General features: G+C 43.4%; 1 protein-coding gene across 8 annotated transcripts in view; it reads left to right on the top strand.

Annotated features, from left to right (window-relative positions):
* The first annotated feature begins 491 nt into the window (after positions 1-491).
* scn8ab (sodium channel, voltage gated, type VIII, alpha subunit b) overlaps positions 492-12,090 on the top strand; it is a 49,937-nt gene continuing 38,338 nt past the window's right edge. For 7 of the 8 annotated variants that reach the window (XM_076756949.1, XM_076756975.1, XM_076756926.1 and 4 more), the window contains exons 1-2: positions 492-628; positions 4,513-4,850. In XM_076756949.1, coding sequence (XP_076613064.1) covers positions 4,569-4,850 — 282 coding nt within the window. In that variant the 5' untranslated portion in view covers positions 492-628; positions 4,513-4,568. Of the gene's footprint in view, positions 629-2,791; positions 2,909-4,512; positions 4,851-12,090 lie in introns of those variants that run through there. The other variant, XM_076756933.1, reaches the window with a different exon arrangement.

Here is a 12,090-nt window from a genome sequence, read left to right as displayed (position 1 = left end):
TAAATAGACTTTACTACTTCACTGGTTTGTAGGAGAACTGAAAATAACATTTAAACTCATTATGTTTGGTCATCCACCAAGAGCTGCAAGCACACACTTAGGTCAAATGAGTCCACAGATGTGGTGTCAGACTTGATTTGCAAACCTATATCAAGATTATGTGGGTGTTAAAGTATCATCACCTTGTGTTTTAAAGGTTATATAAACTCCCTGTTTGTGCTCACGTTTGTCTTGAATGTGTCATTTAAGTTCCAGGTGTGATTCTAAAAAAAATATGTAACGTCACGCTTTAAGTTATTTTCATAGACAGCACATCGAAATGAAAACATACATGTTCCCAATCTCAATACCAATCCCAACCACAATATCACTGACTGTCGTTACGTGAACAGTGGACAGTTTTTTTTTCTGCTTACGATGCTGCGGTCTCCTGTCCGTTATTGAAACTAAAGGCATTTACCGACACTCCCTAACAATTTGCTGAGAGTCATCAATTATGCAGGGTAGCCGCACGCACTGGGAAGGAAGATAGCAGCAACAATATGGCGACAGCCGCAGTTACTCTCGACTCTTTTCTACATCTGCAGTTCAGTGACAGCTGTCTGGATTTCTGTTAATGCGAGGAAAAGTAAGTAGACAATCTGTTTTCTGCTTTGTCTGGTATTTTGTGTCGTGGGATGGATCGCAGTCCTACTTTGTCGACTGACTGCATCCCAGTGCCGCAGAGCGGTCCCTCTCTCAGCATCTTTTCCCAGCGTCTGTGGAGGGCTCCATGCCAGTACATGGACGAACATGTATGCGGAGCAGCAGTGTGAGGCAGATGTGATTTTCCGAGGGGAAAAGCGTGGATTTGTGATGCGTTGTGGCAGAGGAAAGGGAGACAGCTGGTTTCTTGGGGTGTTGGCCTGCCGCTGGATGGAATGACATTTCAGTGTGTCAGAATGTGAAATATACGCATACGAGGCTCAGAAGTGAGATGAAACTTCTCTGACTGCCCAGCCTCAATGCTTCAAGTGTACGGTTGATGCGTCGCTTGTCATATCATTTGAGGTAGCAATTTTCTTGCTGCCATTTTATAACTATGATAGTTTGAAAGCCCCCCCCCCCCCGCTCCACCTCTGCGCCCCCCTCCCTCTTGCCGTCTCTTTGGAGACTGTATTGCGTGAGGAGGTAGGTGCGTCTTTAGTTTGGCAGTCCTCGAAGGGGCCGCGGCACCCCCTTTTCTGGTATTTTCACGCAGTCTCTCCCATTAAAAGAAACATTTTCCCATCATGTTGTGAGTTTCTGAACCTGCATCATATGGAGACTCCGGATCTCTGTCGCCTAGACATCATATATACGGGTGTGGTGCAGTCTTTAGGCCGGTTTAGTTTCTCTCTCTCTCTCTCTCTCTCTCTCTCTCTCTCTCTCTCTCTCTCTCTCTCTCTCTTTGTGCTGTAAATATTTTTTTTTTTTAGGTGTGAAATTGGGGTTGTGCTGGGCTGCTTTGAGTTGAGGCCGGGGATGAGTTGTCTGGACATGGCTTGTGCGTTCATCTGACCTACTATGAGTTTGTTAGTTAGAGCCGACAGTATAGCAGCAATAAACCACACTGCAGTATTTCAGGCTTTGGCCCTATAGGACAGCGGCGCGCCTCGGTATGAAACAGTTGACTTTCCCGATGACTACACAGGCTACCAAAACCTGCCAGTCAATGAATGGCACTTCCATGATCAGACATGTGTGAAGGGGAGCGGGTGGTCTTCATCCCACGCAGGGAGCAAGTTCTTCATCTGTTTATCTCTAGAATGATCACAAGTCATTAAAATGTCCCGTCAGGACGTCGTAACTTCAGCTCAGCTCAGACACGAATGTGGCTCCCACGATCACAGGATATGAAGGGTCATTTGAGACCTGTTTTGGATTTGGCTGCCAGGTTATTCTGAGCTGGACTCGGGCCCGTTGGGCTCTCCTTTTCTCACTGATGCTGTGGATTCGGGCAGATTTCTGACATTTAGTGACGGGCAGCATTAAGACATCACTGCAGGAAATGAAGGATGAGCAAGTTCTTCCCCGGCCCATGTGACTGTGATGCAAGTGCCCTATACAACCTCCTCCTCACTCGCGTTGTGTCGCCACGGTGTCCGGTTAGCCCCGGCAGATGTCAGGACATCGCCAGAGTGCACGGAGCAGAGACTTTTCCAGGTGACGGGACGGTAACCGTGGTGCGTTCGCTTGTCTTTCCTCCGCGCAGAGGACGCAGCGGAGGAGCGTTTTGCTGAAACGCTGCTGGACCGGACAGCGACAACCTTATCCATTTTTTTCCTTGGGAGGCAAATGAGGCTGCCGGACTTGTTGGTGTTCACAGTCATCCATCGGTGTCTATTTCCGGACTCTTGACTCATGACGGATTTAACAGAACCGTTATGGGCTACGCGCTTTTGGTGCCGATTACGTGCGCTGATATGATTCACTGTAATTGATTGAAGAGTGACCCGAGCGGGTTTAAATCTCTATTTTTATTTTATTTTTTCTGTGTGTGTGTGTGTGTGTGTGTGTGTGTGTGTGTGTGTGTGTCAAAATTGTTGCGTTTTCTCATGTGACCTAGTGAGTTAGTGGACATCGAAAGCATTAATCTGCACCATTTCAGACAGTTTCTCCCGCTCCTGCCTGTTTTCAGGATTATCCCGGCGTCGTAAGGTGCACATGCACCGCTGGCCATGCGATTGCATCCTCGTTCGAATCACCTTGACGGTAGATCAATTCATGTAGCATTGGTGGAAGGAGACTTGGAGGTTGTGCCGAGGTTGGGTTACTTGAATCGGACTTCATCCCTCTTGTGGTTGGCTGTGCTTTTTTCCCGAAGATACCGGGCTGTTGGATCTCTATCTGCCTGTGGATGTCAGACTTCTTTCTGATTCATTTCCAGGTCCTTGTCATTGTTTCACTGAATGTTGCACACACTGTCTATTTTTTGATAGCCTGAACTGTGACTTGCCTGTCAAATGTGGTGTATCAAACAGCATGGCCATCTGCCAGCTGGGGAGAGAAATTCATCTATTGTGGGATCCTGGAGAGATGCAGTTTATAATGTCAGCACAACCTTACTGTTTAAAGAGTCAGGAGCCCAGAGGTCGAACATTTTCCAACAATAATTTACAGACTGTCTTTGACACATTCTGCAGCTTGGAATGTTTAATTACTGTATTTGGAAAGTAATAATTAATGGTATTAATCGTCCAGTGTAGAGTCATTGTTTTGGTCAGAATACAGTCTGTGGCCTGTGCTGGGTGTGCTGTGAGATCAACATGGCTCAGGTGACGTTTTTTTTTTTGTTTTTTTTCAAGCCCAACGAGAGCAGGTGGATGGGTTTGATTTGTTCATAATCACAGTGAATGTAAAGTTCTTCAAGCTTGAACTGTCAACATTTGAGTTATTCTCATGCAGTAAACCCCACCCATCCTTTTCTTCACCACAAATCCCAGTCACATTGATTTATATGCTTCATCTGTAATATCAATCAATGCATGTGATAAGTAGATGGCAGAAGTAAACAAATTCACAGCGGTGAGCCTTGATTTACAATATCAAGTTTTGAAGTTCTCACAGCACGCTAACTTCACTGATACATCCAGCACAAATATCTGGGTCTGTCTTACTTGATTGGCTTAAGATTGTTTGGCTCCTTGTCATTTTGCACTGGACAGATAGCACATAATAACCTTGTGTGAGCTGGTGTGCTGGGAGCCACTTTCCCACTTATTTTATAGCCATCACCAGTGAGAGCTGTTCAGACTCAAGCATAGAGACCTCCAAGCCAAGACAATGAGCTGAACGCTGCAGAGAGCTGCAGACCTGGATGTTTATTCTCAGTCAGCTCAGCAGTACCAACACATTCACATCACAAATGCTGCTTTTTTGTTCGAGACAAAGGAAATGTCCTGAGAAAGAAAAACTGCAAAATGTCACCTAACATATTTGTGAAGGAGAGATTCAGGCACCTGAGTTCCTGGTGGGATAAAGAGCCGATCATTTGTGAACATAAACACAAGAAGAGAACACTTGACACATCTCCTCACTGTTGCAAAAGGGAATTCAGAGCTGTTTGCTGTATGTTCTGGGTACCTGAGTTTAGCATTTGCGGGGATACAGGATTGGTGCTGTAGTCATTAAGGTTGATGGAGGGAGCAGAAATAGTGCCTACTGGCCCATGTTCCAAATGCACTTTTCCAGCTTTATTTTGCTTTGTTTGCTTTCTTTGGCAGAACTAGTAAATTAAATCTGTGAGGCTTTGAGCAACGTTGAAACTGAAAAGGGTGCATCGCAACATACATATGAACATGACAACCATTTTAGTCATAACCCTTTGGTGCCCAGTCAGTTTTATTAATGAAATGACAACGGGTTTTAAGGAAAGATGATTATTTTAAAGGATGATTTTTATTTTTTTGGCTATTCTCTCTTTCTGTCTTTTTGTTTTATCTGTGTCTTATACTCACTCTTCCTCACTCTGTGTCCCTCTCTTCCTGTCAGAGCTGGATGTCTGGGATGGAAAACAAATAAAGAGGAAATAGCTGCAGGATGAAAACATGGCCGCACCCCTTCTTGCACCCCCAGGACCTGACAGCTTCAAGAAATTCACCCCGGAGTCCCTCGCTAACATCGAGAGGCGCATCAATGAAGAGAAGAACAAGAAGCCACCCAAGCCCAGATCGGACAGTAGTCACCGCGACACATCTGACGAGAATGAGATCAAGCCCAACAGTGACCTGGAGGCTGGGAAGAGCCTGCCCTTCATCTACGGCGATATTCCTGATGGAATGGCGGCCACACCACTGGAGGATTTGGACCCATACTATCTGAACAAGAAAGTGAGTTGTCACACGCACCTCCCAGTTTTCCCCAACTAATATGTAGATAGTGAGAGCTCCGAACGTCTTTCAAGTCTATTATTTAGCTGCAGTGCTAAACCTTGAAATTGGGCTAAATCTTTACCCTTTTCTCATGCCAGGAATGTAAACTAACCATGCCATACACATAGGTAATATGAAATTCACTATCACAACAGATTCAGGTTTCATATCAGTTTCAGTCGAAATGGAATTATTGTATTCAGAGCAGAGATTGGGATATCATAACAGCAAAAATGACCTTGAGGGATTTTAGAGCCTTTGAATACTTTTCAGTCACTGCTACAGGGGCTTTGAGACAGTCACTGCATTATTAGGGCGCGCACAAGATCATACGAGGCCCATATGTTTTTTAGTACACCTGCACAATCAAGGCACAGCTGAGGCAGGGAGGTGTAGTCACTCTGCTCCTTCAACACTGCAGGGCTGCTGTAGAATGCAGCTCTCAGGCAGTGGTAGTTCTTACAAAGGTTTTACGGTGTTGTTGATCAAATATCTCTGTTTATGCATATTAAAGATTATATAACAGCTGGAGGGGATGACAAATATGCCTTTATATGCCATCAATGCTTTTGCTAATTTAATTATTTTGTGACTAAATACACTTTGCTGATTGACAGATGACAAGCGCTCTGTCTAACACATTGTCTGAATGTAAAGTGTTTATTGAGTAATAATTTAGCTGTGACTGTGCTGCCTGTGGCTGTTGCTATATCACTTAGCATCTGACTAGCTTAGCGGTGGTTTAGAACAGGTCCAGCTACACTGGCACACACACAGCTCACGCAAGCCGAGACGTCACCTTGCCAGGCTTCAAGGTATGTGCTTGTGGCCGAACCACAGCGGATTTAACCAATCAGGGGGCGTGGGCGTGGGCATGGTTTAGTTGTGTCGACAGCGTGAGAAATGACTGTTTGCTCAAAACAACAGTGGCGGCTCTTAAAGAGATTAGCTTAGATGCTTTCATCAGTTATATTGGAGAAAGTTGTCTTTTACCTTTTCCAAACAGTTTTTCTGTGGAGCAAACCATCTGGCACGTCAGGTTAGCTAAACTGGAACTTGCAGAGTTTCAAACACAGCTTTGTGCTACGCTGAGGACCTGATTACTTTGTCCAGACGAACACAGGTTCAGCTGAACCGCAGCTGAACTGCAGCTGAGTGTCTGAGCCTCCCAACGCAGGTGTAACAGAGAACCTCATCATCATGTGGCACATTGGGAATAGGTGTGTCTTGGCTTCCCAGCATTCACTGGTGCAACGGAATTATCACTGTTATATATATCATTTTATCTGCATTGATGCACTGTTATTGGTGTTATTGTGATGTGCAGTTGGTCACATTTCCACATTGATGTACAATCAATCAATACGAGTGAATGTGAGCACACTGCAAGTGATTTTGTGTGCATGATTATTGAGATTGTCACCCTCTGCAGTACTCCGACGACTCGATGCTACATTGATATCGAATGTAGTTCCATCAATGAATCACATCAAGTGATGAGCAGCCGCTTCCCTACTCAGTGACAAACAGTACTAGCTTACACTAAAACTGCGGGTTTTGTGATGATTTGCTTTGACTTATAGCAAACTGACCACATGTCCTCTTTGCAACTGTTATCTTTGTCAGATAATCACCAACCCTGTTTCAGCCATCCAAAATGATTTGAGGCCTTTAACTGTAATTTTATAATATTATCATATAGTGTTGCCTTCAAAGGAACAAACATGGTAAACAATGTGAGCTGCATAAATCTGTCCTTACACTGAACCTCATGACCTCAAACCTAAGATAATTTCTGCAGCAAATCTAAGGCAAACCACAGAAACACTGACCACTAGAGGAGTTTACATGATTTGAGTCTAAACCACAGGTGCAGTTTAAACTGCAGCTTCTGAGGACACGGCAACGGGGTTTAAGCGAATGCAGGTTTAAACAAAGCCTAAACCTTAAATCGCAGCTAAGCTAATGACAGAGCATCAGCCTCTATGTGTGCATGTATACATTGACAAATTCATAGCAACATGGGCATCTGCAAGTATTAATCAGATCTCCTTTTTCCATACGCCTTAATCATATGTTCATCACTGAACTGCATCTCCTGTTTTTGATGGTGTATTTTTTTAATAACAGGTGAGACTTCAAGGCATTTTAGGCTTCTGTCCCACAGTACTCAAACTCTATCTTGGCTGTGTCCTTACTATAGCTCTGCATGAGCGAGGGGAGAAGGCAGAAGATGGCAGGAGAGGACAGGAAGTGGAGAGAAAAGGGCAGGGATATGCAGGAGTACCTTCAGCTTTGTAGACAGGTGGAGTAGCCAGTCTCCTGTGTGGTGGCAGTGATAATGTGTAAGAGAATCTGCGGCCTGTACAGCAGCAACAAGCCCAGTCAGCAGGACTGGCAATCTCAGCCAGCAGCACTCCCTCACAGGATGAAACTATCAAGTGTATGTGCCTTTTGTGATCTATTGATCCACAGCCCTAGTTCAGTGGTGGCCATTGGAAGGGCTGCATTCTTGTCTTATTATCCTTCCCTAATTATTGCCCAGTGCATACTCTCTGCTCACTTCCCTCTCTGGCGATTGAGGCAAAGCTGCTTGTTTATCGCGCAGCTCTCCTCCACTCACACGCTTCCTTATTGTTTCAGCCATATGAGTTTGTACACAAGAGGCTACGTTGAGAAAATTATACATGTAACAAGAAATAATGACTTCAAAATCCTGTTTTTTGGTAGCGTATGAGAACAGAACAGATCGGCAACTTAAGCTGTATGTACAGAAACTTAAAAGCTCGTCTAGATGAGTAAACAATGGGAAGGAGGCACAGAGCTTTCTAACACTTAAGCACAGCATGTCACTGCACAAGATTAGTCTTTGTACACAAAGCCTCAAAGCACTATTCCTTATATGTATGTAAGCAACAATGCAGTGAGCATAAACAAGACATGTTCAGCTCCCAGACATTGTGAACGTGCCTCTCCTCCTCATTTGTGGTGTGATGGTACTGAAGATTCTCTTGCAAAGGCTGCCATTTGTTTTCTTAAACTCTTTGTCCTCTGTGATGAATAATTTCATGCACACATTATCTCCATGGAGCTCTGATTAGAACCTCACAGCCTGTGTTGGATTATGAGTTAAATGATGTTTAAAGCCTTTAAACAAAACTGGTACTCGCCTGCAGTTTGCTTAAATAATTGAATTGGTACATTCAGTTGTAGAAATGTTATTAAGTCAACTTCAAGTGATGAAACAAACATATATTGTGTGTTTTTGAAATATTAATTTAATATTAAGTCATATAAAATTGAACATATTTTTACACCATAGCTGCCCAGAGCCTTCAAACTAGATGGCAAATGGGCTCCCAATTCATCTTCTTCTCAATTTGTTATTGGCAGATGTGAAATATGATTAACATCTACATTATCTGGGATGGTTAAAGTCCAAAACAAGAGATACTTCATCCATAAAATGAATCTTATTAAAAAATGGTTTTCAGTCAGAATTGCGTGCCACTGGTCACAGTCTTATAGATGAGTGAATATTGCATTAGCTGCTCCAAAATCCAATGGATAATTGCTGCAGGTACTCAGAGGGATGTTTTGTCAGCATCCTATGTAATGAGTGATAGTGTTAGATCTATTAGAAGTGTAACAAATGGGCTTCATTGGCATTTTGACAGTCTACCTAATTATTATCAAAATGTTGGTTGTCTTTAAGAAATAAATCCATAATGGGGGAAGTTGCAGTACACATACACCAGACTGGCAGAATCCCATCACAACCACAGTCCTTTATTTTCTGGCTTCTGAGCAGCTCCGCTGGTGCAGTTAGGGCTGTGCTGCCTTGCTTAAGAGCATGTTTTTAGGCAATTTCAAAAGGGAAGTAAGGGGTACTCCACTTTTAGACCACCAGTTAAATAGTTAAACATAGTTAAATAGTTAAATGCCTGATTCCAAAAAGCTGGAAGACTGTAAAACTAAAAAATAAAAACAGAAAACAATTATTTGCAATCAAACAGTGTCGACCATCAACAGTTTAACAAAGTGTTCCTGAGCTCATGCAGTAATATCCTTCATACAAGTCTTCACAAAGTGGTGAACCTCGCTCCACCCTTGCTTGTGAACCTCTGAGGTCTTGACCACAGGTAAACTGATATTTTAACAAAATGAATATTTGTCCCCTATGAATCATCGTCATACATATGGGAAGTCAAATGATTCCAAACACTCAAACAAGGACAGCAGGCCAGTAGCCAACGTTAAAGTCGACATCAACAATACGTCAGTTATGCATGTGCAAATCGAGACGATCTAGATGATTTTCTCGTACACATGGATACATTGAAAATGCGCACTTTGGAAGGCGTTTGAAAAAAATCTTTATACGTGTATTCAAGGCTTGAGCCTTTCCCAACGTGCTTGAAACATGTTAGAATAAGCAGATATTTACAAAAATCAGTGAAGCTGATGAGGTCAAACATTAAATATACTGTCTTTGTACTCTTTTCAGTTGATGTAAAAAGGATTAGCAGATTATCACATCCTGTTTGATTTGTGTTTACACATTTTCCCAACTTTTTTTTGGGGGGGGGGACTGTTAGGCTTCTGCTTGCCTCGTGTGTTTCAGAGTTCATAGATTCTGACTTCTCTTCATACTGCTTAGTCAAGATCTGCTAACTCCATCATACCCATCCATGTGTTGTGTCAGCAAGTTCAGTAAGTCAGAGGCTCAGACCTCATCTTCCCTCTTCATCCTACTGTCATTCATATCAGTCATTTTCCTAATCCACTAATGTGTTTGTCCTTTATCACACCTGAGGAAGCGTCTCAAAGTATTTTCGTGGTTAGCGTCCACTCCTCCCCTTTCTGTCCTCACCCTTTGAGGCTGCTCGTCTCCTCTACACGACCGATAGTCATCCTCGTATTGCTCACCATTTGCACTGTATGTCAATGAGTGCGGCTAAGTGTGTGTGTGTGTGCGTGTTACCGTCAGCTGCAGGAAACCTGATCACAGCACTCATGCATCAAAGAGATGAAGAGGGGGCAGTGGTGAAGAAGAGAAATGCAGCGTTGCAGTTCTTGTTTTCCCCTGTGATGAGGAGAGGACTGCCTGGGCTTTTCAAATGTCTGATGTGATTAGGCAACGTTAAAGCTGCTGTGGTCATACAGGAAGAGCAGGGTGGGATGGACGGAGGGCATATTAGGATGTTAGCTTGCACTGCGCGCGTGCACACATCTGTGTTAAGATGATTCAGCTTGAATTGGCTGCTGTAGTTTGAACAGCTTTCAGGTTTTGTTGATACAGATGCGTCATTCTCTTCCTGAACGTGGCATTTTGTTGACCGTATCACAACACGAGTAATTTCTGTCCAATCACCTCTGAATTTCACCATGTAACACCGTACACACCATTACACCATGTTCCCGTCCCACCGTCTCAGTCTCTGTGTGCATCTCTGTCCATTACTCTCTTTTCCCCCCTCTCTCTTCCGCTGCCTCCTCTTCTGTGCTTTTTTTTTTTTTTTTTTTTCAGGGTGTAGTAAATTAAAGCGAGGGCCAGGCTTTAGTGCTCTGTCTGAGTCCTCAGTCTCTGATGACACAGCATCCTCTTTTCCTGGGCTGAGTGAGGAAGGGATGGGGTGGGGAGGGTTGAGTGTGCTTTCACTGCTAGCCACATTGGTATAAAGAAGGAGGGTGGGGTAAGGAGTGGAAAGTGGGGTTTTGCAGCACAGCATACAGGTGAACCAGCGGAATGACGCATTTTTTTATATGGTATAATATTCATGGAAATTAGTTTGCAGTCATACTTATTTAGGCGAGGCATTACTGGCTGGGTCCGTACTGCAGTGAGCTCAAAGAGAAGCACACGAGTGATGTTTCAGGCTAAAATGCTAATAGATATTAAATGAAAGCTCCTCACGAGATCTGTTCTGTTTTGTCACGAAGCATCAGAGTGTCACAGTGAGCCATATGGATGTTGACTGACTGTAGATATTTTCGCTTGTCTATAAATTCAGTCCAGATGCTTTTAGTCGATACACGGTACTGATTACAGAATGGGCAACATTCCAGCTATGGGTGTATGTTTGTCGTGTTTTCGCTTCCTGGTTCTGCAAAGAGGCAGATATGTTTTAAAACGAATCATAAGGGGAAGTTCTGATCTGGATTATGTTACTTTTTTTTTTGAAGGTCATTTAGGCCTTCAAATTAAAACTGTAGATTATTCTGCAATCAGTTCATTAATTGTTTAGTCTGTTAAATGTTCTAGAATAGTGATTAATGCCCATCACAGTTTCCCTGATCCATACATAATGTTTGAAATGTCTGAATATTTAGTTCAACCAACAGTCCAAAACCTGAACACATTTGATTTGCATAGGAACATGCAAACATAGGAAACAGAGGAAACAAGCAAATCCTCAAATGAGAAGCTGGAAATGGCAATTTTTTTGCCTTTTTCCTTGCTAAAAGCCTAAAAAGTTGATGTATTATTAAAATTATTGGCGATTACACGTTGTCTAATTAGTTTTGTGAAGCAATAGTCCGGTCTGTGTCAGGCTGGGGTCCCGGGATGATTAAGAGATGTACAACAACCCCCCCCCCCCAATTTAGTCTCTGTTTCCCTGCCTAGATCTCACTCCCCCCTCCCCCCCCCCATCTCATTCTCAGTTTCTCTCTCTGCTGCATGCCTACCCAGTCCTCCTCCTCCCTCTGTCTACTATCCATCTCAGGTTTGGCTCTCTCCCCTCTGCAGCTCTCTGGCTTTCTGTTCTGCATCACTCCCCCTCCACCCCCTCATCTCTCTCTCTCTGTCTGTCTCTCATTTCATCTCTTTGCTGTTGTCCCATACCCCTGCAAGCCCCTCTCCATATCCCTGCTCCACTGTATCCACTGCTTCCTCACACACACACACACACACACACACACACACACACACACACACACACACACAGAGCTGTGATTTCATCACTTCAGAGGACATTACATTAACTTACATTCATTTCCTTCACACTTAACGTAACCATAACCACTACTTGCTTACCTTAACTTAAATCTTCACCTTAAAATTTACAGTGAAGCTTGCTCTGCTGAGTCATGAATATATGTGTTTGTGTGTGTGTATATTTAACTACTGTATCTAATCACATTTGCAGATCACTGTTATAATGATAAGCATGTGTGTCCTCATGCACTTTCTATG

The sequence above is a fragment of the Chaetodon auriga genome, chromosome 2 (assembly GCF_051107435.1).
Source record: "Chaetodon auriga isolate fChaAug3 chromosome 2, fChaAug3.hap1, whole genome shotgun sequence".
Classification (NCBI taxonomy): domain Eukaryota; kingdom Metazoa; phylum Chordata; class Actinopteri; order Chaetodontiformes; family Chaetodontidae; genus Chaetodon; species Chaetodon auriga.
Note: the sequence above shows the minus strand (reverse complement) of the source record. Positions and strands in the feature narration are given on the sequence as shown.